This window comes from Symphalangus syndactylus, chromosome 9, assembly GCF_028878055.3.
Source record: "Symphalangus syndactylus isolate Jambi chromosome 9, NHGRI_mSymSyn1-v2.1_pri, whole genome shotgun sequence".
NCBI lineage: Eukaryota > Metazoa > Chordata > Mammalia > Primates > Hylobatidae > Symphalangus > Symphalangus syndactylus.
The window spans coordinates 108,402,934-108,418,162 of NC_072431.2; the positions used below are offsets into that span (position 1 = coordinate 108,402,934).

Here is a 15,229-nt window from a genome sequence, read left to right on the forward strand (position 1 = left end):
CAGTGAGCCGAGATTGCGCCACTGCACTCCAGCCTGGGCGACAGAGCGAGACTCCATCTCAAAAAAAAAAAAAAAAAAAAAAAGAAACACTTCTAGAGAATAGAAAGCAAGCCAGTACTCCCTGATTCATTTTCTGAAGCTAGCGTAAGTCTTTGTAACAAAACTTGACAGGGACATTACAAAAATGGAAAATTACAGGTAATGTCACTCAACACAGAAGCAAAAATCTAAACAAACCAAATCAACCATTTAGAGCAATACAGTAAGCCTAAAATGGGCTGATTAGGAATGTGAATTCCTAACACCCCCAAACCAATCAAATTCACGTATTAACAGAAAAGTCACATGATTAACTTGTAGATACAGAAGTTTTTCATAAAATCAAACATCCATTTATGAATTTTTTTTTTTTTTTTAAGAGACAGAGTCTCTCTCTGTTGCCCAGGCTGGAGTGCAAAGGCACGATTTCAGCTCACTGCAACCTCCGCCTCCTGGGTTCAAGTGATTCTCCTGCCTCAGCATCCCAAGTAGCTAGGAGTACAGCCACGTGCCACATGCCTGGCTAATTTTTTGTAGTTTTTAGTAGAGATGGCGTTTCACCATGTTGGCCAGGCTGGTCTCCTGACCTCAGGTGATCAGCCTACCTCGACCTCCTAAAGTGCTGGGATTGCAGGCGTGAGCCACTGCACCTGGCCCATGTATAAATTTTTAATATATTAGAAATAGTAGAGAACTCCTTTAATTTTCTAAAGGGGTCTTAAAAAAAAAACTACAAACACCGTACTTAAATATTAAATATCGACAGTTTTTCAGTTGAGGTTTGGAATAAAACAAAGCTGTCTGGTTAGCACTGTACTAGAGGTCGTTGCCAGTGCACTAAGACAAGAAAATGAGTATATGTTGGAAAGAAAGAAATGGAACAGCCAGTATTTTCTGCCAAGTAGAAAGACAAGGATATAAACAGAATTGTGTGTATAGAAAACTCAAAAGAACTGAGATAAACTATTAGAATTAATAATTGAATTATATTAACAAACCTAGAATAAACCTAAGAACTAAAATGTGCAAGACCTTGACAGAAAACTATGAAGCATTATTGAAAGAATTAAAGACTCAAGTAAATAGCTTATAGATTGCTATCTTTACAATATTTAATCTTCCTATATTCCTTAACTCATTTCTAGATCTAATGCAGCCCAAGAAAATCCCAGCAATTTTACCTTTTTCCTTGTCTTTTTTTCTTTCCTTCTTTTGAAATAATTTGATTCTAAAATTCCTATGGAAATTTAAAAGGTCAGAGATAATGTAGACACTGTGAAGGACAACCTGCTGTAACAGATGAAAGGAAGTCTTACAAAGCTGCAGTAATGACAATGGTGTGGATCAGCACAGGGATAAAGAGAACAGTGCAACAGACTACTGAACCCAGAAACAAACTCATGCATATGTGGCCACAGTTTTTTAAACAAAGGAGCAGTTGGCAAGTCTTTTTCAGTATATGATGCTGTGTCCGTATGGGGAAGGGGGCACTTGATTCCCACCTCACCAACACCAAAAATCAATTCCAGGTGATGTGTAGATCTAAATGGAAAAGAGAAAATAATAAAAATTCTAAGGAAATAATATAGGTAAATGTCTTTATGACCCAAGTGAAGGGAAATATTTCCTTTTTTTTTTTTTTTTGAGATGGAGTCTCGCTCTGTTGCCCAGGCTGGAGTGCAGTGGCGCAATCGCAGCTCACTGCAAGCTCTGCCTCCCGGGTTCACGCCATTCTCCTGCCTCAACCTCTCTGAGTAGCTGGGACTACAGGCGCCCGCCACCACGCCCGGCTAATTTTTTGTATTTTTAGTAGAGACGGGGTTTCACCATGGTCTCGATCTCCTGACCTTGTGATCCGCCTGCCTTGGCCTCCCAAAGTGCTGGGATTACAAGCGTGAGCCACTACGCCCGGCCGGGAAATATTTCTTAAACAGGGTAATAACAGCAACTAGAAACACAAACCTGAAACCCTTAACTATGAAGATTTAAAGATGGGAGAAATTAATGGTGTATTTTTGTGTTCTGTTAGGAATAATCCAATAAAGAGAAAAACATGATGGTATAAAAGAGAATTTGTAGAGTCACATTCTTTAAAAGGTGAAAAGTGGGTGAGATTTAGCATTGAAGAATAGGCTGAATTTGTTCACTAGGTGATCAGTTCTAAAATCCTATGCAGTTTTTTATAGTGGCTGCTGTTATTCCCATGTATTAGAATGGCAGAACACCAGAGTAAACAATCTCATTGAATAACTACCAGAACCATCTGAAGGAACTTCAGCATTTTCCTGTTCAGTAAGCAATGTTTTGATATATTTTTATTTTAAAATTGAAAGGACTCAAATGACTTGGGTAGCTCTGGAATAAGTAGTCCTTTACAATTTTCACTTTTGTCAAGAAAACCAGTTTTTTAAAGGGCAGCCTGAGAGTCAGAATTCTCAAAAAGCTCTTGCCAAAAGCACCTTTTCTTACAAATGCTGTACTGTCCCGTAGCCCTGTGTGGCTTTAAAAACTGATCCTGGACAATTCATTAATTGGACTAGCCACATTTCAAGTGCTCAGTAGCCACATGTCACTAGCTAGTGGCAGCCTTTTCGATGGGGCAGATGTAGAATATTTTTGTCATTGCAGAAAGTTCTATTAGTTCTACAATGGGACTTTCCACCTTTGTGGACAGACACCAAATAAAATTTTAGCTGGACTGTAGTTAAGTGACTGCTGTGGTATAACTTTAACCCCTGCCACATTAGGTGTCAAAGGTGGCCCATCACTTTAAAAGCCTGCCTACTCTTTGGGTGTTTACTTGCATGGCTTAAGATTTTCTGGTTAAGAAATGAACTAGAGGCTGTGCATGGTAGTTCACACCTGTAATCCCAGCATTCTGGGAGGCCAATATGGGAGGACTGCTTGAGCCCAGGAGTTAGAGACCAGCCTGGGCAACATAGTGAGACCTGTCTCTACGGAAAATTAAAAATTTAGCCTGGACTGCCTGAGCCCAGGAGTTTGAGACTGCAGTGAGATGTGATCCAGCCATTGCACTCCAGCCTGGGTGACAGAGCACCGTGTCTCAAAATAAAAAAAAATTTAAAAAAAGAAATTTAAAACTATCCAACCTAGGGTTGTGACAACATTGTTGAAGATCCGCAACCATTTGAGAGGTTTCAGGAAGCTTGCCTCACAAAAGGTTGGCTGAAGCTCAGAGGGATTTGCTGAAGCTTAGAGGTGAGGAATGCTGGAGGACTGTAATAGATCTTTGCTGCTGAGTTCAGCACTTGAGGAATCTGCCTCTTATAATTAGACAGCCCCCAAATGTAACTTCCCTTTCCTTTCCTGATGTTCTTCTCCCCTTTCCCCTCTCTTCACATAGTCCTATCCAAGCTTGGAGGAAAAGCTACTTCAGGGTGGTCTGCGTTATGTAGGGAAGATTTTTTTTTTTTTAGCTTAGATTCTGGTGGAAGATCTGTAATTGCAAGGCGAATTCACAGTAGATTGCGATTTGTGAGGGATACAGAGGATAGAAAATAGGATACATTGGATAAACTTAAAGGTATGGTTGGCACTTTACCTTGAAATGAAAAAAAAAAATTTAGATGTGATCATCTCCAAACTGGCTGCTTCGAGAGAGAGCCAGCCAGCTGGTTTAACTGGGTTACATAATTCGAGTATGGGTTTGGGGTGGATATGTTCATAGGGACCTAATACCTCTTTCCAGCTTCTCTTTGTTTGTCCTGGAATTTCAAAACCTGTGATGTTATTGCTGGAACTTTGATTCAGCAGTTGCTAAACACCTACTCTTGTGTTTCTGGCACTAGGCTTGGGCCTTGGGTTTACACAGTCCCAACAGCGTCTGGGTGCTCAGTCTGATATGGGAGACAAGTGTACATAAATAATTACCATATAGTGTTGCTCATAAAGAGAATGTCCAAGGTCCAGAAGGTCCTGAAAAAACATTTAGTCTGATTTCCCCCATTTTCTACTGGTTGCAGCTGAGGCCCAGAGAGGGAAAGAGAGACTGGTTTAAGTAATGCCAAAAGAACTAGAACCTGAGAACCCGAGTTTTCTGTTGACTGGTCCTCAATAATTTTACTCTACCACCCTAAAATATGACCACCATCCTTGCGGGAAACATCTGATTGCTGCTTTAAAAAGCCCACCCCTTCCATGATGTCCTCTTGACTGCCCTCTCTCCTTAACTCTGATACCACTTTACTATTTTTTCCTTGTGTGGATTGTGCTTTTGTGGAAATTTTTATTTCCTCTCTTGTATCGTGATTATCAGGACAGGAGCCAAGCCGGCTTCAATCTTTGTCCTTATTTCCCCTCCCCAAGCGACATCTGAACAACTGTCACACTTAACGAAGCCTCGGACAAGTTGGGTTCGAACCTGTTTGCTTGCTGCATTGAGAGACACCTTTGTGTACTGCAATAAAAATTCCTACTTTTCGGGCCACGTGAATGCATTTATGCTGTAAGAACTACGTGAGGTTAGTTACTGTTTGATTGCGGAGTTTTGTAGGTAGGAGGCACGGAACAGTAGCAACAATTTACTAAGAGAAAATTTGTAGGAATTGGAACAGGGCCCTGGGGTCCGCAGGGGGGGCGGGCTGGGGCGGGGCTGCGCAGTGGTGCTGCGCGCGGAGCTCTGTTGCCGGAACTAGTCCGAGTCGTGCGTCGGGCCGCGCGCAGCCCCGCCCCGCCCCCTTCTCCCTCGGGGTGGAAACAAAGGGGGCTCGGCGCGCGGTGCGGATCCTAGGGGAAAAGGGAGGAGCCCTCCGGCGGTCTGGCGCGCTGGGCTCGCTAGGTTTGTGCTGGCGAAGGGACGGGGTGGGACGGGCGACTCGGACCCAAGAAGTGGGAGGGCCGCGCGTGTCGCGGCCTAGCGGCGAGGGGAGTCGCCTGCGTGCGCAGCGGAGGCCAGTGCGCCGGCGCGCAGCGAGCCCGGGTCTGTGATCGCCGAGGCGGGGTGCGGCGCGGCGGGGCGGGGCCGGGCCGGGCCAGGCCGGGCCCCTAGTGCGGTGTTGCAGGACTGGGCCGAGGCTCGGGCGGTTGGGGTGCGGGGGCGGAGAGGATGGAGCCTCCAAGGCGTTAGGCGACTCTGTCATCTCTGGGCGTGCAGCCGTCGTTTCCTGGCGCGGCCCGTGTGATGGTGCCGGGAGGAAGGAAGCGCAGTGACAGTGCCTCAGTTGGAGCCGGGGTTCCGGGGGTGAGGAGGCCCGCGGACGGCGGATCTGGCGAGCTGGCCGCGGGCTGGGCGAGCAGTCACAATAGGAGGCGGCGGCCCAGCGAGGAGCCGCGGGAGCTGCCCGGCAGGGCGGAGCCTCCCCTTGCAGGTACTGGCCGCCGCGGCCGTTGGCTGCAGCGCGAGGGCGGGACGGGCTGCGGGCCGTTGAGAGCCTGCGGGGCCGCGCCCGAGTCTTGGGCTAAGGTTTGGCTCGGCCGCCCGGCGCTCTTTGTTCCCGCGGTGGCGAGGAGGCGCGGTCTCAGCTCGCGGAGCCGCCGGCCCTCTGCCCTGCAGATGGCCTCGCTCTCTCGCTCCCTCCCTTTTTGCCGAGACGCAGGTGAAATGTCGTCACCCAGGACAACGCGGAACCCGGTCGAAAGGGTCTTTTCTGGCGTCCTTCTGCTTCCGTGGGTTTCTGGACAGGCTGCGTTTTGTTCTCAGGAGATGCAAGTTCTTTCAGGGCTGAAGCGTGAGAGAGGTTGGTTTTTGAAACGGGAGTATTTCAGGTTATTGAGGTCCAAAAAAAATAAAGTTTTTGTTTACGTCTGTATGGCTTGTAAGGTACGGTATTTTTCTTTGTGTTGCAAAAATGATGTATGCTATTATTCAGTAAAAGTTGGGTATGCTCATTATACCGTAAGTAGAAACACACACATGTAATTATCGCCACCATCATATGAATTGCCATTTCTTAAGCGGTGGACTTAACGTATGAAAACTTAAATGTACACAAAGCTCATAATACAGTTGTTACCTTAGAGTTGCAAGTCTGCTGTATCTTGTTTGGCCTTGATTGCGAGTGCTGTTGAACATTTACCATAAATTTCTTTCAATAGCAAACAAACCTTGTATGTAGGCTTTTAAAAAAATTCCCTTTTATAGGGACAGTTGAAATCGAAGTAAAATTGTTCCTATCTTCAGGGAACACCGTCTAATGGAAGAAATAGAACTTTTGTAGAGATAACAATACGAAACCAAATACATATAGATGTCAGATCAGGTGTGGGAAGCTGGGACACACTTGGAATAAAAAGATGAAATTTCTGACTGGAAGTTTACCTGGGAATTGTGTCACTTCACATACCCCTTTCTCTGGGGTTTATAAATGTATATTTAAGATATGGTATATTTCACCTTTTGCGAACCTACTAATCATACATTGTTCATTCAATTTTAAGTTGATTTTTATGATATTTCTGTAAGACTTATTTCTAAGAGATTTGAAGGCCTTAGAGCCTATAGTTGAATAAGTTCTGCCACAGACTCGTCATGTGGGCCTCAGGCTGTCATCCGTAAAATATAAAAAAAGTTGGACTTAAATAATCTGTGGATTTTCCACCTCTGACTTCGTCTGTGATTCTAGAAGGTAGTTCGTATTTCCATACTTGTTGGGCTTTATATACCCATCTTGTTTTTGTAGTTAAATTGTCAAGTATTACTCTGGGTGAATATTGAGGAGAATTTTCTCTACTAAAATAACCTAATTTTTGATGAAGAGTAAACAAGATGGCATAGTCAGACATAACTGAATCTGTTAGCATCATAATGTAGAGTGTAGATCTGTTGTCTCTCTGTCGACAGCATTGGATGAGGCTTTTAGTTAATTCATGTTACATTCCCAGGCTTTCTGTTTGTGCTCACTTTTCTTTTTTTGAGGCTATGAGTGGAAATTGTGGGTGAGAAATTCTTATGATAAAAGTTTCTGAAATGATTAGGTATTTGATGAATATGGAAAGATTATTGGTCAAGATTATGTCTTCTAGTTTATTCCACCTATTTCTCTGTACTACCTCTAGTTTGGTTTAGGCCACCACCATTTTGTAATTCATCTTGCTGGAAAGGTAGTTCTTAATTAGTCTTGATTGTTGCATTGTGTTTGTTTTGGTTTTCCTGCTAAGAAAACATGTCAGACAGTTTTCACTTCCATTTTACTCTGCTTAACTCATAGCCTTTTCTCTGGAAAGAGCGAACAGATTGTAAACATGGATTTGAACAGTATAGTTCTTGTCTAGTTCCTTCATCAGCAAACGTTAATACGACGTTATCTAGAGGAGATAAAGCATTAATACTTGAACTCTATATAGTAAATTAATGAGAGAAATTTAGAATAAACAGATGAAGAAGAGGGGTCATGTACACACAGTCTCTTTTCCCAAATCTTACATCTTTCATTTAAAAAAATTTTTTTTTAATTTTAGTTTTTCCAGAAACAGGGGTTTTGCTATGTTGTCCATTCTGGACTCGAACTTCTGGGCCCAGGTGATCCTCCTTTCTTGGCCTCCTGAGTAACTAGGACTACAGGTGTTTGCTATGGAGCCTGCCTGCCTTAGATCTTTCCCTTATTTAAGGATCTGAACTTTTTACCTCTTACTTCTGTCTAGGTTATGGAGCCCTATTATCCTCTTGTAGTTCCTGTTATTAATTGTCCCTCACTGGACTGAGTCGCTTTAAGGGTAAGGACTGTTTCTTTTTCCCATTTTGTAGTCGCAGCATCCAGCATATGGCAGGCAAGCAATAAATATTTGAATTATGATTGTTATTTAGTACAATCATAACTCAGTCATACCTCTTTTTTTCCCACTATCGTAAAACCCACAATTATTGTGTAAGTAATTATATGTGTGTGCGCCGTATGTGTTTGGAGAGAGGGAGGGGGAGAGAGCGTATAAAATTTTTTATTGGTTTGGACTTTTGTGGTCTAGATATTTTTCACATCTGTGTAATTCTTGTTGGTAACCAACCTAAGTAAAACGATTTTAGACATACTTCTTTGAGGGGAGAAAAATCTTTGTGTAGGCAAATCTAGATTTTGGAAGGGAAGGAAAGAAAAGTTTATTTAAAATATATAACTCTTATCTTTCTTACCCTTTATTTCTGCATTCTCTGTGTAATGGATAGAGGATTTCTTTAGTTGCATCTGTTTTCTTTTCCCTTTTCCTTCTTTTTCATCACCTTATGGGATTGTGGACTGCGGAAAGGAAGTAGGGGAGCCTTAGGCTATTTTCACAGACCCTTTTTCTGCTATGCTCTCAGAAAGAGATGGGTCCAGTTTGTTTGCCTAAACTCAAGAGTGGGAACAATAATTTCTTTTTAGAAATGATTGTCCCGGTGCTGGGCAGTAATGAACATCCTCACCCACATAGTACCAGTCCTTGAATGTTTTTTCCTAATACTGCCTATTAGCTTTTCAAAATTATTTTTTAGGTCAGGCATGGTGGCTCACGCCTGTAATCCCAGCACTTTGGGAGGCCGAGGTTGGTGGATCACCTGAGGTCAGGAGTTTGAAACCAGCCTGAATAATATGATAAAATCCTGTCTCTACTAAAGATACAAAAAAATTAGTCGGGTGTGGTGGCCAGCACCTGTAATCCGCTACTCTGGAGGCTGAAGCAGGAGAATTGCTTGAACCCGGGAGGTGAAGGTTGCAGTGAGTCAGGATCGTGCGAGTCAGGATTGCGCCACTGCACTCCACCTTGGGCAACAAGAGCGAACCTCCGTCTCAAAAAATATATATATATATAAAATATATACACACACACACACACACACACACACCTATGCACACACATATATATGAAAAGCAAATGGTGACCATTGGGTAGTGATAGAATTTTATTTTTTATTCCTTTCAGTCTTTTTCATGTGTCATTTGTGTATGAGAATTGTTGAAGCTTAGAGATGAATGACTTAGAAATTTTGTCTTGGATCTCTGAGGGTAATAACACCTCAGAGGGTCAGTTCTATCCAGTGTTTGGACCTCAGTTTTCCAGAACCAGGCTCTCGATTTTTTTTTTTTTAAAGGAGCTTTGTTGAGTTACGTTTTATATACCATAAAATTCACTCCATTCAATTAGATTTTTTTTGTTACATTTTGAACATTTCTGTCGTCCCCCAAAGATCCCTGTGCCCATCCAGGCCTGCCTTTTGCATAACTCCAAGCGTGCACAGTCCCATTCCTGCTTGCAGTGTTCTCTCCTGGACCAGCTTTGAAGAATGCGATCCGGGACTTTGAGTACCCCTGCTCCACACTGTCAAAATCCTTTAAGAGAACTTTGCTTCCAGAAAACAAAAGCCAAGGAAACAGATTTGTTTTAGGCCCAGTGATAGAACTCTTCTCAAAGGAAAGGTGACATTTAGGTCTAGTTTATTCTCAGAACAGGGAAAAAAAATCCTAGAAGGAGCACAGCATGCATCAGTAGTAGCTCAATGATTTATTCTGCCTCAGTAGGATGGGGTGGACTTATTGGGCAACCACTGACTTCATTTAATGGTAACCTGCAGGTGAGTGCATCAGATCTCTTCCTTGATCAAAGCTTTTAGCTTGTCTCATTGCCAACCAGATTTCTAAGAAACTTGTTACACAAATCAGAAAGGCAGGCTGTTACATCATTTGCTTACAGTGTGGAAGATTATTCTTTTAATAAATAGTTGAATGCCTGCCATGTGCCATGTACTCTTCTAGGTGTTAGTGACATTGTGCTGAACAAGACATGGAGCTTACACATGTTCTCCTGAGGGTATTATGCTCAAGTCACCTCATTGATTTGGCTGCTCTTTAATCTTTTTAGGGAGTTCTCTGTTTTTCTTCCTAATATTCCAAGATAACTTTTTTCTTGAATTTATGAAGTCCTGTTTATATTTAACCCTACCTTATGATCATAGCATTTAAATAATTTTTCCCTCCCCCAAGTAGTAGTGTTTCTGGTTGCTACTTTTTAATGGCTGCATAGTTGAAGCAAGTGTACCCTAATTTTACTTAGCAAATATTTGTTAAACATTTAGGTTGCTTCTAGTTACCTTTTAAATTGTCACTATTATCGTGCTGTGGTGACCATATTCATGCATATGGCTTTTCTCATATTTTGGTATATAACCTGATAATTTGTCAGTTTAAATATTAGAGATTCAAACATGTTTTTTAAACTATTAATAAAATCTACCTAATTACTTCCAGGAGATTAACAGTTGCCATCATGGAAGTGGTGAGAATATTTGGAGTTTTGGATTTGACTTTATTTTACAGATACCCAGACTTGTAGCTAGAGGTGACACTAAGCACCTGACTCCTCATCTAATGTTTTGTTTTCGTCTTTTATATTAGGCTGTGATTTTAGTGCTTTTGACCGACCAGTTGGTATGCTGAAGAATGCTCTGTGGGCCTTTGTGAACACCTTATTTTGTAGAAGTACATTATGTCATACTGGCTTAGAAGTCATGTAACTGTATCCTCTCTCTCACTTTTACTGAAGAAAAAAAAAAAAGAAACGAACGAAGAAGGATGCTGTTGTCAGAAGCAATTTTAAATGTTTTGGGACAGTGTCTTGTCCTAAGTGCTAATTTTAGTGCGATAATTACTAATAATGCCTGCAGTCTCCAAGAAAAGTTAAATTGTTGGTTATGTTACCAAAACACAGAATGGCCAGATTAAACAAAGGATGTCCTAAAATAGTAGTGTTGATGCTTAAAAGGTTAAACTGTTTTCTGTAAACTTTAGTTTTGTGAAATAGGGTTTTCTTAGTTATGCTTAATGAATTAGTCGATATTTATGGAAGTAGACATTAAACATGGTAAGTTTTGGGAGTTGCAGACTTAATCTGGTCTCAGGATGTTTCCTTGGCAGGACTTTTTAAATACAGGTTGCATTCTGAGAGAAAGCCAGAGTTACCAAATCTGTAATGCTGAACAGTTGCCAGCCTAGATAAAAATTATATCAGTTTTCAGGAAACAAGTTTATTTTTAAGTACTAAAAATGGTTTTAAATAGGCCTGGTGGAATAGTTGATACATACTAATCAAACTAAATTATAAAAAAGAATGTTACTTTAAAGTAGAAGGTGGTTTTGTGGGTTGAGTATGAACCTTAGAATTTGATAGACTTGAGTTCAGATTATGGTTTTGATATTTCTGAGGTGTGTGACTTTAAGCAAGTCTGTTAAACTTGGTGTTCAGTGTATAAAGATGGGAGAGCCCAGTTCAGTTTCTGGCATGAAGCTAGCTGTTACCAGATTGAGGCTCTAAAACCTGCTATACTGCTTAAATAAAAATGTGTTAATTTTTATGTCTTTTGTAATCAAATCAGTGTAGCCAGAATTCTGGAGAAGAAACTTTTTTTCACTGTGGTACAATAATTTTTATTCAAGTTATATACATACACATTGTGTATTCTGTAACAAATTACTACAAATTTATTTCTTTAAAACACAAATATTTCCTCACAATTTCCACGAATCAGGAGTCCTGGTATGGGTTAGCTGCTGGGCCCCCTGTCCCGGGTCTTACCTTGCAGGAGCTGTGATTTCTTTCTTTTCTTTCTTTTTTTTTTTTTTTTTTTTTTTTGTGACAGTCTTGCTCTGTCGCCAGGCTGGAGTGCAGTGGCGCTATCTCGGCTCATTGCAACCTCCACCTCCTGGATTCAAGTGATTCTCCTGCCTCAGCTTCCCAAGTGGCTGGGACTACAGGTGTGCGCCACCACACCCAGCTAATTTTTGTATTTTTAGTAGAGATGGGGTTTCATCATTTTGGCCAGGATGGTCTCTATCTCTTGACTTCATGATCTGCCCACCTCTGCCTCCCAAAGTGCTGGGATTACAGGCGTGAGCCACCGTACCCAGCCCAGAGCTGTGGTTTCATCCATGTCTCCTTCCAAGTTCACTGGTAGAATGTGGTTCTTGTGATTATAGGACTGAGGTCCTCCATTTTCTTGCTGGCCGTCAACTGGTGACTGCTTTCAGCTCCTAGAAGCTGCCCTCAAGCTCCTGCCACATGGTACCTTTCGCCTGCCTTCTCACATCTTAGTCTGAAGAATTGGCAAGAGAATCTCTTGGGAAGGACTCAGTTCTGCTTTCTCTGATTAAGTCAGGCCCAGGCTCACCCAGGATAATCTCTCTCTTTAACTTGAATTCACCTTACTTGGAATCTTCGTTACATCTGAACGTCTTTCCTCTTTCGTCATATGATTTTACCTAATCATGGGAATGAAATACATCACATTCACAGCCCAGCCTGCGCACATGGGGAAGGGGGTTGTACAGGAGATGGACACCAGAGGTAATCTTGGGCAACCTATGTATGGCACTGCCTGCCCCATACACACACACACACACACACACACACACACACGCGTGATTTTATTTTACCTAGTAGTAAAATGAAATTGTACCTCGTTTTAATCAAGCCCATCTATGGTTTTGTCCCAGACTTATTCTGAATATAGCTTTTCTCCATTATATTTGAATATAGCGAATATAGCTTTTCTCCATTATATTGGTCCATCCTTTTTAAGACAAATGGAGCCTCTGATCAAAGGAAACTATTGTGAGTAGGAGAGGATATGCGTGAAAATTATGGCCACAGGGACCAGGTTGGCCAGTTTTTCATTTGTCTGTGACCAAGATCTTAACATTTCAAAGGAACAAGAAATGAAGGAGAAGAAACATAACCTTGATTTGTCTTTTCCCAGCCAGCTACTTGTACTAGCAATTTTGTAAGACTGCTTTGGGCATGATAGTTGAAGGCAGGATGGCCTTAGGATAACACACTACAAAGGATACATAATGAGCAAATGAGAAGCTTAAGAGGATGCAAAAAGATTTCTACATAAAGAAACAAACCATTTTGAGAGAGTGGCAAAAGCCTTCCTTAGATTGAGTCAGGAATGTGAAATACTCCTTTTTCTATGAAATCTTAACTCTTCACATTAATTCAGAACTCTTACTCCTAATTTTTCCCTGTTTTATGGCCTTTAAACATTGTGTTACAGTTGGCTGCTTGCATCTGGGTTTCAAAAATTGTTAGAATAAGCTTCTTGAGGGTAGGGCCCATGTTTTTATATCTTATTAGATTAACAAATACTTATTTTTAGAAATTGTCTCACCATGTTGACCAGGCTGGAGTATAGTATTGCAGTCATAGCTCACTGTAACCTCAAACTACTGGGCTCAGGTGAAACTCCTGCCTTAGCCTCCTGAGTAGCTAAGACTACAGGAGTGTGCCAGCATGCCACACTAATTTAATTTTTTAAATTTTTATTTATTTATTTATTGGGGTAGAAATGGGGTTCTCTCTATGTTGTCCAGGCTATTCTTGAGCTCCTATGCTCAAGCTCTTCTCCCACCAGGGCCTCCCAAAGGGTTGAGATTACAAGTGTGAGCCGCTGCATTTGGCCTGTCTGTATTCTTCCTAATGTAATTTTTGGCTTGTAGGAGTCAGTCAGTAAATACGCCTTGATTCAGCAATGCATACTTCTGCGTAATGGTAAAGGATAGTACATTCATGTTTGTAGTATAGGGATCAGAACATTCTGTACAGAAAACTAATGAATTCTAAAGTTCCTGTTTTCAAGTGCTTTGTTTTTTACTTCTAGGTGAGTCTTTGGAAGTATTTTTACTCTTACCAGTGGGCACAGTTATCTGTTTACCAGGTCCATAGCAAACCAGAAACAAAATACTATAAAAAGGCTAAGGAAGGTAGGGGGTATTAATATACTAACAGCAGGGATATTAATAGCATTTCATTTTATGATCGGTTTCTGGCTGCTTCCTTACTATCTAGCCATACTAAATGTTTTGCAGTTTCCTGGCTACATTGCTGTCTCTTGGCAGCTACTTCTCCATAGCACCTAGTGCCTAGCGTTACCATAATACTTACATCATGCAGTGATTTACTTTTGTTTCTTTCTTATAGCATATACTTTTTGAAAGTAGGAAACGATGCCTTTGTTTTTGGTTTAATGCCTGTCACCAAATAGATGCTTAAAGGTAGCATTGAGTGAATGAATGAGGCAATGAAACTCTAAAAAGAAGACCATGTTAAAGTATATAACTTTTAGTGTAGGGACAAGAAGGGACCACGAGCCTTAACCCCCCAAGAAGAATTCACTGTCACAGCACAGTGGAACACATTATGTTCATGATTTTTTTTTAATGTTACAGAGTAAGTATATTTACATATGAATTTAAGGGGATTAACCCATAATCAAGTCAAACATTTATTTTTGTTTTTTAGTTTTTGTAGAGACTGGGGCGATCCTCCCACCTTGGCATACCAAAGTGCTGGGATTACAGGTGTGACCACTGCATTGGCCAAATCAAGCATTTGAAACGTGGCAGTCATTTACTTTTGTGCTTATGATTGTGTCCTTTATTCCTTAGGAAGGTCATTAGGTTTGTGTTGAATAGAGCTGAGATTTCTGCAGTCAGATGTATGATTGCTATAGAAAATTTGCCACAACTATTGTTAAATCTGTCATCTTCCTTTGCATGATTATTTGGAAGCTTAACTAAAAAACAGAATGAGAAAAAGTATTAATCTTGGTCCAGGCAAACACTTAACCTTTCTGTACTTAAGTTATGTAATTTTACCTTGGATTTTCTTAGCATGAAGTGTCTGTCCTTTAGGATTTCAGAATTAACACCAACAGAGAAACTTACCAATAGGTATTTGGGAAACAGGAAGGACGTGGTGTTCTTGGGCTGTGCTGTTTTGCCTCCAACAGTTTTTGTAAGAGAGATCCATTGCCAGAGGCAACCTTTGCCCTCTATATGTTTTGATGTTTAACATTAATTTTTAATTTCTTTCCTGTCTTCGCTAGCAGAATCATCAAATACCTAGAAAATCCAGACTATCCTTCATAGGCATGTTTCTCCACATTGGTGCAGCTAGCCATGAACTATCCTTTTCTTCCTCTTTTTCCCAGATGTCTTCCGGGGCCAATTCAGCATCTCTACCTGGCCATCCTAACAAGGTGATTTGTGAAAGGGTGAGACTTCAGAGCCTGTTCCCTCTCCTCCCAAGTGATCAGAACACTACCGTTCAAGAGGATGCTCACTTCAAAGCTTTCTTCCAGGTTCTTATATATTTACCCTTTCCCTACATAGGGCTGAAAGTCACATTCTGCGGTGTTTCTAGGAAGGCTTGAAACAAAATGCCCAATACCGTCTCCTTGTTTTCTGTTGTATGTGGAAATAAGTATTCT

General features: G+C 41.3%; 1 protein-coding gene across 26 annotated transcripts in view; it reads left to right on the forward strand.

Annotated features, from left to right (window-relative positions):
* Positions 1–15,229, forward strand: part of RNF38 (ring finger protein 38) — a 157,466-nt gene that overhangs the window by 85,716 nt on the left and 56,521 nt on the right. For 2 of the 26 annotated variants that reach the window (XM_055293719.2, XM_055293721.2), the window contains exon 3: positions 14,951–15,100. The exons of 1 other annotated variant lie outside the window; for it this stretch is intronic. In XM_055293719.2, the coding sequence (XP_055149694.2) occupies positions 14,951–15,100 (150 nt within the window). Of the gene's footprint in view, positions 1–4,692; positions 4,838–4,967; positions 5,367–5,467; positions 5,819–14,950; positions 15,101–15,229 lie in introns of those variants that run through there. 23 more of the 26 variants (XM_055293723.2, XM_063609734.1, XM_063609741.1 and 20 more) reach the window with 22 other exon arrangements.